At 37.8% G+C, this 13653-nt stretch overlaps 3 protein-coding genes across 6 annotated transcripts; all 3 read left to right on the top strand.

Annotated features, from left to right (window-relative positions):
- Positions 1–821: 821 nt before the first annotated feature.
- Positions 822–3535, top strand: LOC119997387. 2 transcript variants are annotated; one of them, XM_038844359.1, is made up of 4 exons: positions 822–976; positions 1542–1741; positions 3096–3317; positions 3390–3535. In XM_038844359.1, the coding sequence occupies exons 2-3, from the start codon at positions 1560–1562 to the stop codon at positions 3280–3282; spliced, it is 369 nt and encodes a 122-aa protein (XP_038700287.1). In that variant the 5' UTR covers positions 822–976; positions 1542–1559; the 3' UTR covers positions 3283–3317; positions 3390–3535. The 2 variants fall into 2 exon arrangements, with proteins under 2 accessions (XP_038700287.1, XP_038700285.1); XM_038844357.1 differs by having other exon boundaries at positions 3096–3520.
- Positions 3536–4834: 1299 nt separating this feature from the next.
- Positions 4835–6148, top strand: LOC119997642 (probable phospholipase A2 homolog 1). The gene is made up of 4 exons (XM_038844786.1): positions 4835–5030; positions 5171–5210; positions 5313–5432; positions 5805–6148. The coding sequence occupies exons 1-4, from the start codon at positions 4926–4928 to the stop codon at positions 5981–5983; spliced, it is 444 nt and encodes a 147-aa protein (XP_038700714.1). The 5' UTR covers positions 4835–4925; the 3' UTR covers positions 5984–6148.
- A 2384-nt stretch (positions 6149–8532) lies between these two features.
- LOC119996742 lies at positions 8533–13481 on the top strand. Of its 3 annotated transcripts, XM_038843495.1 has the most exons (7): positions 8533–8769; positions 8999–9131; positions 9520–9623; positions 9851–10022; positions 10137–10277; positions 10431–10677; positions 10800–13481. In XM_038843495.1, the coding sequence occupies exons 1-7, from the start codon at positions 8738–8740 to the stop codon at positions 13205–13207; spliced, it is 3237 nt and encodes a 1078-aa protein (XP_038699423.1). In that variant the 5' UTR covers positions 8533–8737; the 3' UTR covers positions 13208–13481. The 3 variants fall into 3 exon arrangements, with proteins under 3 accessions (XP_038699423.1, XP_038699424.1, XP_038699425.1); XM_038843496.1 differs by lacking the exon at positions 8999–9131; XM_038843497.1 differs by lacking the exon at positions 8533–8769 and having other exon boundaries at positions 8998–9131; positions 9537–9623.
- Positions 13482–13653: the final 172 nt, after the last annotated feature.

Genomic DNA, 13653 nt, shown 5'->3' on the forward strand with positions numbered 1-13653 from the left:
GGCCGTGATCTTAAAAGGCCCACCCTGGCTGTCACCGACTCGAATCTTTAAGGTTTTGTTGAAGTTCAAAGCCATTTCAATGGCGTGATCGACGCTGCCAATCGACTTGTTGTGAGTCCTTGTAAGATCACGCTGGCTACTTTAATTCCCCACGCAGGCGCCAGGCGGACAGGCTTACGCTAATATATAGCACGAGGAACACATGTATTAATTTGAGCAAGTTATGGATCAATGGTGGACAATTCAGATTTTAGTTGGTAAGAGATAGCTGCTCGATGAATGTAGCATATATAAGAATATTTTGTCGGCATTATTACACCTCCGATCTATTTGGCATGTGTAATAGTCTAGAAACAACGCGTATTAAGAAAATTCACTAAAAATTTATGAGCGGATTTGCTCTTCAAAATTATTAAACCCTAATAAAAGAGTATGACTAATATACCTTTAACCAACCAGACCAAACTAATATGGTGGATTACTTATTTATTTCGTTTGTATCGGGAGGGTTTAGTTTGTTGCGTTTTGTTTTGTTGGATTTCGTCTACTCATTGGATAGGAAAAATGACCGCATGATGTGGTACCGTATTGGATTTTCGACTATTACAATTAGGTCTTCGGACATTTTTTCCAAAAAAATGGTGGAGTGTTGGACTTGGCTATCAAAATTTGGGAGTCTAACGCCTTTTGCGTTTCATATTCTGGTTAAGCCGCCGGCCCACCAGGAGGTTCAGATTTCAGTATATAAACCACTGTTACAAATGGGCTTATATAAGACAATCCGCCTACTGGGCCCACCCAGTAGACACTGGGCTTGAAAAGATAACCTCTAGGCCCTGGTCTAATAAAACCCCAGAGGGTTAAAATCGCTGTTCTCTCTCTCTCACCTCACAGAGAAGTCATCGGCGAGAGAAGCGTAGTCCATCTCTCCGTCTCTGCTGCCGCTCTTGTTACCCTCTATTCGCGACCGTAGAAGGTGAACGAATGGAATTCAATTTATTGGCCTCGATTGATAATTTGTATTATAATTTACTTTTGTGGTTGTATCTTAGAGTTCTGTATTGTTTGTTTTAGATCTGGATTTCTATAGCGTATTTGTGTCTATGGGGGGTTAGACGTTGGAATGGTGATCCTATATATGGTAATTTAGATCTTGATTTGCTTTTGTTGGTGCTTGTCACTGTGCTTGGCGGTCTGATCTTTGTTAGCCTAAACTGTAAAGCTTGACAATTAGGGATTTAAGCGTAGAGATACATAACTCCGCGGCTTGGCTGATTAAAACTATCATCACTTTGTAGAATTGGTTTTAGCCCTTGTGTTATTTCTTCAATCTGAATAAACTTTTGGATAATTGTTCTCGTCTTCATGTACTATCACCACTTTATTATTCATATTTGAATGTATGCATATACTGGTATAAGGGTTCTTAAAATGGTCAATTGTTTCGATTTGTGTTGGGGGTCTGATGTGATTGAAGTTTCTGCCCGCCAACAGTAGGGGTCAATGAAGTGTTTCACACATCTCATTTGTTTTTTTTCTAGGCTTAAATCAGCTAGCCAATGGCATCAAAGTTGTTACAGTTGCAGTCCAAGGCAAGTCAAGCGTCACAGTTTGTAGCCAAACACGGAACTGCTTACTACAAACAGTTGTTGGAACAGAATAAGCAATACATTCAGGAACCAGCCACAGTGGAGAAATGCAACGAATTATCAAAGCAGTTGTTTTACACTCGTCTTGCGAGGTTAATTCCTTTTTTTTTGTTTACTTTTGATACATGAGCTTTTGAAGTCATGTCATGCTTTCAGTCTATGGTATTCCAAAGTGAAGCCAAGTCGCTTTCACATGAATGCCAATTATGCCATTGTTTGTCTCTGTAATGATTTAGAAGGGAAAATGGCTTGTGTTCAGATTTGTTTTAACTTTTAATGGATACTTTTGTAACATTTGGATGGCATAGGCTGCTATATAATTCATTTCATGGCATCATACATATGTGGGATGTAATATTAATCAAAGATGGGCATATTTTTATGTCTTTGCAGTCTGTAAATTTGTATGCTTCTTGCATATAATACACACAAGCTAGTGGTTATGTATTTATCAAACTTTCCTTCTTTTTTCGAGGGATGGTTTTATGTGCTTACTGCATTTGAAGTATTCCCTATCTATCCTAATTCCTACATTACAATTTTGAACCTAAGAAAGAAATTGAGTGGATTTTTTCAGTTGCCTGATGAAAAATTTTGGGATTTGTATGCTGTTGAATGCTTATTCCTTGTTGTTGTTTGAAATGCTCATGCTGGGTTTGGTTGAAGTGTGGGTTAAATATTTTTTTAAATTTTGAATGGCAACACAATAGTTCAAAAACAATAACTTGACCTTTCGTTCAGCTTTATTTGTCTCTAGTGAGGCCTATTATTCATCATAAATACATATTGCGAAAATTTATTTAGATGCGTGTTAAAAAATTGGAATCAACTAACAACCACCTGTTATACCTTTGTTATTTGAGTGAAGCACCAGTTTATTATGTTTAGTCAGTGATAATTAACTATACTCAAACCATGACCAGCTTGCAAGAGTGTTGTTTTTTTATATTCATAAGCCTTCTGAAGTCGTTGGTTGATTTGGATTTTTCAAGTTTACTATGGGATACTATGGTAAGATGACCTAATTAAAATAATTCTAGAGAAAGAATGATTGACATTGTTCAATACCTTTTAATAAGCTTTTGTAAGAACTCATAATATTTATTTTTGTTCTTATTTCATGAAAATGGAGTGAAATTGCTTTGGCTGTGTTTCTCAACTTGAGGTTGCTGCTGGTAGGGTTTGTTTGACCCCATCAATGACAATGTATATGGTCTTTGATGCCATTTTAACTACTTCGTACATGTCTATCGCCTTACCAATCAGTTAGCTGCTACTAGTTCAAGGACAACGGTTGAGTTGCTTGTATTCTGGCTAAGCCTTTATTTTGTGGGGTCTATTTGTTTTACCTCTTTTTTTTTCTTGTTTTTAATGGAACTATGAGACTTTTTGGTATTTTCATTGTCCTGTTTTATCTGCTTCTCACGTGAACTTCTTCATGTTCAGTATTCCTGGCCGCAATGAGGCATTCTGGAAGGAACTTGACTATGTCAAGAATTTGTGGAAGAACAGGCAGGAATTGAAGGTTGAGGATGCTGGCATTGCTGCTTTGTTCGGACTAGAGTGCTTTGCGTGGTATTGTGCCGGTGAGATTGTGGGAAGGGGATTTACTTTCACCGGTTACTATGTTTGAGGACCACCCAATAAAATTGGGGGAGGATTGAATTTGTAAGCTTCACATAATCACATGTCATTTGCATGACTTGACCGCAATCTTGAGATGCAAAATTTTTGTTTCAGGTTGTTCTATTGTTAGAAGTCATTGGCATCATGAATTATGACATTGCTACAGTAAAGGTTTCTTTTGATAATCGATGTCTGCTAATGGCGTTGACAAAGAATACTAGAATAAAGAATGATGTCAAACCAAACTCTTGTGGATGTAACCAAATTGGTCTGTTGCTTGAATTAATGTTTCGAAACTTTCTTATGCTTTCTACAAACTCCCATGGAAGTAGGTTTGAGGTTAATGTGATGCTTGATGATAGAATATCCTGCTGTTGATTATTGGGATAACTGAAGTGTTATTTACCGATTGTCTGTGGCCTAATAATTTCCTTTCCCCATAAGTTGCATTGGAGTCTGGCTGTGGGTTGCATGCTGCTACTGTGATTTGAGTTCTTGGTTGGCAGATGCCATGTGCATTTTCGTTGTGAAGTCTGTGTGCCTGTTTTGCAAGATGGCTTACATTGTCATTCTGAAGTCTATTTAGCTGTTTAGCAAACTATATAGGCTAATATTAGTCATAGTAGTTTTGGTGTTTGCAAGTAGATGGATGGCAGGCATTGAGATTCATATGAAATCTACTCATGCCATAAAGTCTGTTTGCCGGAAGATGCTCCTGCACTTGTTCTTTGTCCAGGTACTCAACTCACTGACAGTGTGCGACTATATTAACACCCGATGGTAGAAAGATCTGCCGGCGTTCGGAATATCATTCTGGTCTTTTTTCCCTCCATGGTTTGATCATGGGAAATGTCACGAAGTCTGTATGTTTGCCATTGTGATCGTTGCTACCACCATGATGATCTCTTATGTATGACCAAGTGATCAATTCGACAACCATGATTGTCATTGCCTAATTAAGGTATGCCCAACAGCTTCAAACCCATGTGGACATCTGGTAAAATTTGGAGCAAGTTTCATATTCTTAAGTGAGGAAGAATCCGACAAATGAGCATCTAATTTCCGTTCACTGCCAATATAACCAGCCCAAATTTTTTTTTCCCTTACAAAAAAAATAAAGGAAAAAAAACAAAAGCCATGATTTTTACTACTTTTGTATTTAATTAAAGGACAATGTTAGGGATCCTTAAAATCTGACCTCCAAAAATATCTCAAATATATGTGGCATTAAAATAACTATTGATTAAAAATACAAATATAGGATTCACTTCACATTCAACACTTCATATTAAATGGGGTCTTTTGAGGATCATTTTTTGATGGTCTCAAGTATTATCCTTAATTAAATAGATTATTATTATTATATACACGAGCCACGGAGGGGGAAGCAAAACGACGGATAGGAACGAGAAGCCCAAAATCTATTGTCTTCGGCCTTATTATCCGGAGTCCACTAAGAAGTCCAACTTCAAATCAGGCCGTTGTACACGTGGACTGTTTAACTCTCAATTCATTGGATAGCCCACGTCATGCGTCATTCCTTTGTTTCAATGGACCAGAATCATCAGACAGTGGAAGTGAACAACAAGAAGAGGAAGAGGAAGAGGAAGACGACACGATTTGGAAGCGCGCATTTCGAATCACAAGACGATGCTGATGGATGCGGGTGTATTTAATCCAACACGCGCCTCCGCAGTATTCGCCTTCTTCTTCATCTTCTTCGTCGCCGCGCACAGCGCCTCTAATGATTCCCAGGTTCCGGTCTATAATTAAAAAAACATCCATTGTTGCTGGGTTTGAGTCTCCGACAGACTAAATAAAATTCTTGCGATCTGAAGGTTTAATAAACTTTTTATGGATTTAATTTTCTTTTTTATTGCCTTAATAAATTGCAGGTCAAATGTAGCAGAACTTGTGTTGCGGAGAACTGTGATTGTAAGCTCTATCCTATACCTAAATTAGTCACAACAAATTTAGTGGATATTCGTACTTCTGTCTAATTTATTTCATAATAACTGAATCGGTAAACATTTTTAGCGGTTGGAATTCGGTATGGGAAGTACTGTGGAGTAGGATGGACCGGATGTCCGGGAGAAAAGCCGTGCGATGATGTCGATGCTTGTTGTAAGATTCATGATGAATGCGTGGAGAAGAAAGGTACAATTATTTTGATGTACATTGTCTTTTGTTTGGAGTTTTTCCAGGTGATTTTGAAACTGTTTCTGACAGCTAAGTATGTCTGTGTTTAGTGTTCAAATTATGGAAGACATATGATTATTTGAAGTGATTTGTTCAGTTCAAAGCAGTCTTAAAGATTTTATTGCTTATCCAAAAATGATTGGTATTTGTTCAGATTAGTCATCATTTCATAAATCATCAGGGTTTATTGCAGGCAGAAAACAACAATTATTCCCTCATTGCCTTTTTCTTCGTATGCTATACACGAATTTCTGTGAATGGGGTAATTTAGGTCATGAAATTCCTCTGCATCTTTCTCAAGTTAAGTGATTGATGATTTTTATTTCTCAGGTTTGACTAATATTAAATGCCATGAGAAGTTTAAGAGGTGCATAAAGAAAGTGCAAAAATCTGGGAAGGTCGGATTTTCTCGGGATTGTCCGTACGAGAAAGCTGTTCCTACTATGGTACAGGGAATGGATATGGCCATTTTATTCAGTCAATTCGGTAACCCTAAGATTGAACTTTAACTTTCCGATTGTTTGGATGGGCATTGCCCATGTCATTAAACATTCGCTTTGTATTCAACAAGCATGAATTTTGAGAATTTTGAGGAGTCTTTATGCTCTCACTAATTTATGTTGTTTGACTGAAAGACTTATGAATGATATTGACTTCAATATTTGTCATTGGAACTCTATTGCCTTGATACTGGTTAATATTATCTGTTTGGTTCCTTTTCCCCTGCATAATTAGTTTAAAATTGTTTTACATCTGATGCTTACCTATTGCCGGTAACTTGTAATAAGGTTACCAGCTGACAATAATTTAATATGGAGAAAAAAGATTATGCTGTCGAAGCAAATAGCTTTACATATTCAATGCTGAAGCAATGTAGTTGATGAGAAATAGTTTTGAATTCATCTTTGATTATACTTTTATGTAACTCTAGAGTCTAGAGATAAATAGTATCATGACAAGGTGAGACACATGGACTGAGCTTACAAGAAATAGTGGACCCTTCTCTTGGATGCCTTGGGTTTAGGCTACCGATCGACTTCCGTGGATCTCCAGGTTTCTTTGTTTCCATGTATTTTTATCTCCAAGATGTCTAAACACTAACATAAGAGTCATGCCATATAGAAGACGTCCATTTTTCTTTTATAATGTCGTAGGCCATTCCAAATTGGAAAAATAACTACCAAAAAGAAGAAGAAATGAATAAAATATAGAAAAGTTGAAAGTAGAATAAGAAAAACTAAAATCAGGTTGGAATGGATAAGAGAAATTTAGGAAGTGTAATTGACCATACATATATAAGAGAAATTTAATTAGTGGGAGCCAAAGATAGAGGCTTGACGACGACGATGACGATGCAGAAAGTTATGTGAGAGAGACTGATATAAGAAGACGCGACTTTAAGGGAATACAGAGGGCCGTCTTAATTGTTTTCATGCATGAAAAAGTCGAATTTTGATTGGTAATCTAGTTTTAGGGAAGTGGTTGTTGTCAAACATTTCCCTACGTGGGGACTCAGAACTTGAAAAATCCTTACATGTTTAGCTTGCATGGTCGACCTGAATGGGTCTACTCAAAATATGTTAGAAGTCTTTTTGAGTTATAATTGAGCCACAACATTACAACATTACAATGATATACCAATTCCTCCTTCCTTCTTCCCAGTTTTTATTTGTACTTTTATTTTGTCCTCAGATTTTGCTTAAAGTAAGCTGCTTATAGTTGCACAGAATCCTTTGTTTCCTTGCTGTAAAATTCCGCTCAGAAACAATGGACATCAAATATATATCTTTGTTCTTGGAATGACTTCAGGGTTCTCTTTTTATCTTTATCTCTGGACGTCAGACAGTCAGCCAGCCCAGGTGTTTTGATATCTGCCAATCTTTGCAGTTTGCACAATGCCATTTAGTAACTCTCCCAACAACCCTCACCTCCTAACCTCTATAATTTCTTCAACCAATCCATACCTACAACTTGAAAAACTTGATTGCAATTTCTTTATTTTATTTTGTGATATGCACATTGTCTGCTGACACTCTTATATTGAAAGCAATGTTTTGAGAGGAATGGCTCTCCACCCCCATTTGCAAACTCTAAGAAGCAGTCCTCATGCATTAAGAATCATGAAAGAAGTGGACCATAGTCAAAATTCCCTTATCTGCTAGTCTTTTGCTTTCAAACTCTTTAAAGGAGCGCTGGCAAACGAACTTTCTATTACCGTTGGACCTCAACGCGTTAACTCGTTCAAACTTGAACGCAAATTAAATACGCCAAGGCAAAACATCTAAGAACTAAGAAGAAAACCATCTATGAAACTTCGACTGCTTTTTTTGCCTTTTATTTATCTTCCAAGAAAAAATTACTCTTTTTCTTAATGGAATAATAATTTTACTTTTGTTAAGAATTAATTTCACATCGCTTGGAAGACCCAACCATGTGTGATTTATAAATTCAAGTCTACCCCTTAACAAACATTTTGATATTTTATCAAGTTTGATGAGTTGGGCTTAAGTCATTTGCTGGGCTTAGGAGGAACAAACCCGTAAAGATAATTTGATATATTCACAGGAAAGAGAAAATATAATTGATTATTCGGGATGTGAATTTTTAAAATTACTTGGTTTTTACATTGTCCTACAAATTTGCTGCTCCATGTGACATCATTTGCTCTACAAACATTCAAGAATTTAAATATTACAAGTGATCTTTCATAAATGTAATCCAAAACATTTAATATTCATTCAAATTATTATTTAATCTAATTTTCAATTCCATTTGTGTTAATTTTTTATACTGAATTTTCTTAGATAACCAGATATCCAAGTTTTACTTTCCATGATATAAAGGGTGACTGTATTATTTATTATTTAATTTAATGCTGGCATAGCATGTGAACAGTGAACACACCGCGTCGCGTGCATCCGACTCCTATCTTTTCTCGGAAGAGGGAAGACCGGTCGAAGGAGAAACCGAAGGCCGACTTGTAACCTAAGCCGGACCGTTTATTTAGTTAAGCAATGGAAAAGTCAGAGTTTTACATGATTGATTTCCTTGTTCCTATCTTTGCCCAATAATTGACTTTTCGGTTTCTTAGGCTCCAACTTCGAGCTTGATTCCGCGAAAATTCCATTTCCTTTTCGTGTCCCTTTTTTGTTTTTCTCCGAAAACAGCAGATAGGAAGAAAAGAACCCATAAATTCAATCCGAAGAAAACCTAATTAAATTAGCAAAGAGGATTGGAATTATCGTCGTGATTTTCGAAGAACAATGCTTCACAGGAGTTTCAAGCCCGCGAAATGGTAACTTTTTCTCTTTTTTTTTTCACTCGATTGAATCGATTGTGTTTACTGATTGTTTGCTTCTTACGGGTTTGAGATTTCTGTGTCTGTTATTGAATCCAAGTTTGAGCAATCGGATTGATGGTTATATGGGGTTGTTGAATTTCAATTTTCTTTTCGTTCTTTTGATGAAAATTGGGGGTGAAAGTATGATTTAGTGGGTTTGGATTTGGTTTTGTTTTTGATGCAGCAAGATAGCGTTAAAGCTTGCTGCCTCGCGTATAAAGTTAATGAGGAACAAGAGGGAAGTACAGGTGAAGCAGATGAAGAGGGATTTGGCGCAATTGCTCCAGTCTGGTCAAGACCGTACAGCTATGATTAGGGTATGCTGATGGATCTGCATGTGCTACCCTAGTTATTTTTCAAGACTGTGCTGATTTGATTTCAATTTTCAAAATTCGATTAAGCTTCAGTCATATTGGGTATTTGGTTTTCAATTTTCTGCTGGAAATTGGTTGTTCCAATGAAACAGTATCTTACTTTGAATGATCTATATTCCCATTGATACTAGCCTCATGTTATTTATCGGTTGCACTGGAGTAATTATATTAAAAGAGTGGTTTGGTTCTGTCCCCTTCTCCTTTGATCATTTGAGACGTGTGCTGCAAATTTTACAGTTCCATGAGCATGAGGCAGACTATTTGCCTTATAAATTTCTTTGTGATTGTAAACTCTCTGTGTGCATGTTTATTTATTTTTAATGATTTTCAGGTTGAACATGTGGTCAGGGAAGAGAAGACAATGGCAGCCTATGATCTTCTTGAGATATATTGCGAACTTATAGTGGCACGTCTGCCTATCATTGAGTCACAAAAGTATGTATTTCATCTAATTTTGAGAAGTGTGCTCTTTTTCTATTGGGAGAGTCACCAGTTATGGAGAAATCTGTTTCTTTATGCTTTATATCTTCTTTATGCTCATTTTTCTTTGAAAAGTATGAGTATCATTCTCTTAGTACGGTAGTTGAACTAGATTGTTATGCTGTCTACTATTGATAGTTGACAAGATTTTCTTCCTTCCTATCTTTTTAATACTTCCACAGAAACTGCCCAATCGACTTGAAGGAAGCAGTATCGAGTGTAATATTTGCATCTCCAAGATGTGCAGACATTCCAGAGCTGATGGATGTTCGCAAGCATTTTACAGCAAAATATGGAAAAGAGTTTGCTTCAGCAGCTGTTGAATTGCGTCCAGATTGTGGCGTAAGTCGCTTGGTAAGTATGGATAGTGTTTATAAATGAATTGGGCAAGGTAAGACATTTACTGATTTACCCGAGTTGTTGCATTGTGGCTTAATGTTTTTTTGTCTTTCGTGTTGTTATTTCCAGTTGGTTGAGAAATTATCTGCCAAAGCCCCTGATGGTCCAACAAAAATTAAAATCTTGAGGGAAATAGCTGGAGAACATAATGTCAAATGGGATCCCGAGTCATTTGAAGAGAAAGATACAAAGCCTCATGAGGATTTGCTGGTAAGGTTGATAGAGTTGAAATAGTTCATTTTTTGTTCCTTAGATATTGGTTCAAGATAGGACCGTAGTGACATAAATTACCAGTCATATTTGTCTGTTTTCTACTAAGTTGTTTTCCTTTGACTGATGTATTCCCATATGATTGTTGAGCAGAATGGACCTAATAGTTTTGAGACAGCTAGTCGAATGCATGCAGAGTCTTCTAAGCCTCCTAGTGTTCCGGTTACACCTCATAATGTTGGCAGGGGACCTGTTAATTTCCAAGAGGAACCCAAGCAAGATGAAAGTCCTGATGTACATTTGAACTTGAATGAGCATAATGCACGACCATCATCCCTTCCTCAAAGTTTTGCATCTACAATGTCATCTGATCCTCCTCATCCAGGACTGAAACCTTTAGGTATGTGGACAGTGGAGTATTATCTCACATGTTTGATTGCTTTGTGGTGGTTCATATTGTTTTCACTTGTCTTTTAATTTAACTGCTAATGATTATGTGCATGGTCTGCCCTATCTCACCAGGAGCTGGAAGTGAGGGCATGGAGCATAGGCATTCATTTACTGGGCAGAATTGGAATATGGAATTTAAGGATGCCACTGCTGCTGCACAGGCTGCTGCTGAATCTGCAGAACGAGCAAGTATGGCTGCCCGGGCAGCTGCAGAACTTTCAAGCCGTGAAATGACAACCAGACAGCAGTCTATGAAGTCGCAGAAGTCTTCAACTCATGAGCCAAGAGATAAAGGGCTTTGGAACAGTGCAGGCTCCAAGTTGCCTAGTGAATCTGCCAAAGATCAAATTAAAGACACCTTTCAAGGAAGAAACTCTGGGAATTTCACTGAGCAAATTGATAGGAATGAACTAGATGATGCAAGACTGACTGAAAGATTTAACCAGCTAAAGAGCACTATGGCAGCTTCTAATTATGTTGACAGTGTTGCCCCAATGCCAGACAATTTCCGAGAGGCAGATAAGTATCCTCGAAATGATTCATCTGATTCAGCAACGAGAGACTTTTCGAGTGAAGTGAATCTAAAGGAAAGGTCGAATCAATCTGGACGAGAATTTGTGAATGAGGAAGATGAAATGAAATATGAAGAAAAGAGCATTGGAAAACAATCCGGCGGTGCTTCGTCACATTCTCACTCAAGCTCTCTTGATGATGATCACCTTTTAGTTTCAAATTTAAACCAACAGAATGTAGTGAATAATTTTGATGAGGACCCATTTATCAGCCATGGAGGAAGTAATGACAGAACTGCCAAAGAAACCACCTCTTATGGCAATGATGTTGTGGCTTTTGATGATTCTGGTTCGGAATATGGTGATTCTATAATTGATGTTGGGGATGAGCACCATCAACATGAAACTAGTTGGTATCCACAAGACCAAAAATCGTCCAAGCTTGGTTTGGAGTCGTATCCGCAGCAGCAGCACTCTACTACTGTGTTTTCTGAAGGCTTGCAAAATTCTACCATTCATCCATCCCAAGATGACTTGTTGCCTGCTACTTTTGATGATTCAGACGGTCCAAGTTCTGAAAGTGAAGAAGAAATAGAGAAGTTCAAGCTTGCGGGAAGTATGGGTACCGGCTATGAACAGAATGTCATCTCTGCAAATCCTGAATTGTCTGCTGGATCTTCATCCATAGAAAAGGAAGATGTAGGATTTGACAAAAAGTCGTGGTTAAGGGCAAGCACGGTTGATTCAGATCCACCAGAATTGCACCAGAGAAACCATGGGATTGAAGTTAATGATGGGTCTATTAGGGACTATGAGTATGGTTACCTGCCTTCCACTCAGCCTTCTACCCTACCCATGAGCTCGCAGTCAAAGTCAAGTGGTTTAAATGCCAATTCTTTCAATAACCATCAGCATTCTAGGAAATCGTCTGGGCTTGCACTTGTCCAGGAAGTCAAAAATGATGTTCAGACACCAGAATCAATCGGTACCTCGATGGATGCTGAAGTTCCTAAGGACTTTAGTTTGGAAGGTGATAAGGAGTTGAACTTTGGAACATTGACTGGCGGGCTTCGGAACAAGGGATATAGGCAACCACCATATACTAGGAATTCTGGCAATGCTTCATTGTCCAAACAAGGTGTAGAGAGTATGAATACCAAAATTGAGCAGTCCTCTCTTTCCCCTAAAGTTGAGACTTCAATTTCGTTGGGGATTCGAGATCAAGAGTCAGACAGTAAGATGGTGAAGTCAAAAGTAAATGAAAAGGCAAGCACAAGAGCTCCAACTACTTATTTTGATTCTAGTGATGATTCAGATGTGGAACTCCCCCAGCGGACTTTTGGCAAGACTCAAGGGCCATACAAGCAGAAAGCAGGCAATGAAGCAAATAGAAGGACAAGCTCAAGCTCAAAGACCTATTTTGATTCAGATAGTAGTGATTCAGAGCAAAGTTTTGGTAAGCAGACTTCATCCAGCAAAATTCCTTCTGGTACTGGATTTTCTGGACGAACAAAAGTCACTTCAGCCCTTGATAGAAATTATCTTCAAAAGGCTTCAGTACCGTCTGAATCAACAGAGACTGTAGACTATGGTTTGCAAAAAAAATCAGCTGCAAAGACTTTCTATAGTACTGAATCTCGACATGAACGACAGTCTCAGGAGAGAGCACATAACTTAGTAAGCTCTGAAGAACCAAAAGGTGTAGCCAAACAAGCAGGTTCGAAACCAGTTACAAAATCCAGGAAGTCTTCAAATGAGGACAATCGGAAAATATCTGCTCGGGAACAAACTTCTAATCCTCTTCCAAAGATTGCAGCATCAGCTAAATCTGAAAGTTCAAAGACCTCAAATAAGGAAACTCCATCTAGGGAGAATTCGATCAACAAAGCCAGTCATGTTCATCCAAAACTTCCTGATTATGACGCCCTAACTGCCCACCTGCAGTCGCTCCGGCAAAATCGCCAATAATTCTGGTTTTTAAAACTATAGGTACTCTCCTTAGTTGCACTCTTCACATATTCTTTGCATTGTTCATTATAATAGTTTATTCCTGATATTGAGAACAGTTGATTAATTTTGATGCCTATGAGGATTATACTTTTCTTTACGTATGTTTGTTTGTTTGTTTGTTTTTTTTTTTGAGTTCTGGCCTTCTGGGACTCTGGGATGGTTATAGTAAAATCTGTATTGAAGGTTGCCTCTTGATGTTGAGTTATAATGGATAAATTCTTTTTGGTCTGTATATCGTTGCAATATGATCTAGGTTGATTAAGATGAGCCTGATGGGAATATAGTTCTCTTGGAGATTGTAGCTACAACCGATGACCACACCATCGGTTAGCTCGGTTATCTGAATTGCAAGCAAGGGTTTTGAAATATATGCCTTCGTAGTTGCGAACTCCATTCATTTGAAA

This window comes from Tripterygium wilfordii, chromosome 4 (assembly GCF_013401445.1).
Source record: "Tripterygium wilfordii isolate XIE 37 chromosome 4, ASM1340144v1, whole genome shotgun sequence".
NCBI lineage: Eukaryota > Viridiplantae > Streptophyta > Magnoliopsida > Celastrales > Celastraceae > Tripterygium > Tripterygium wilfordii.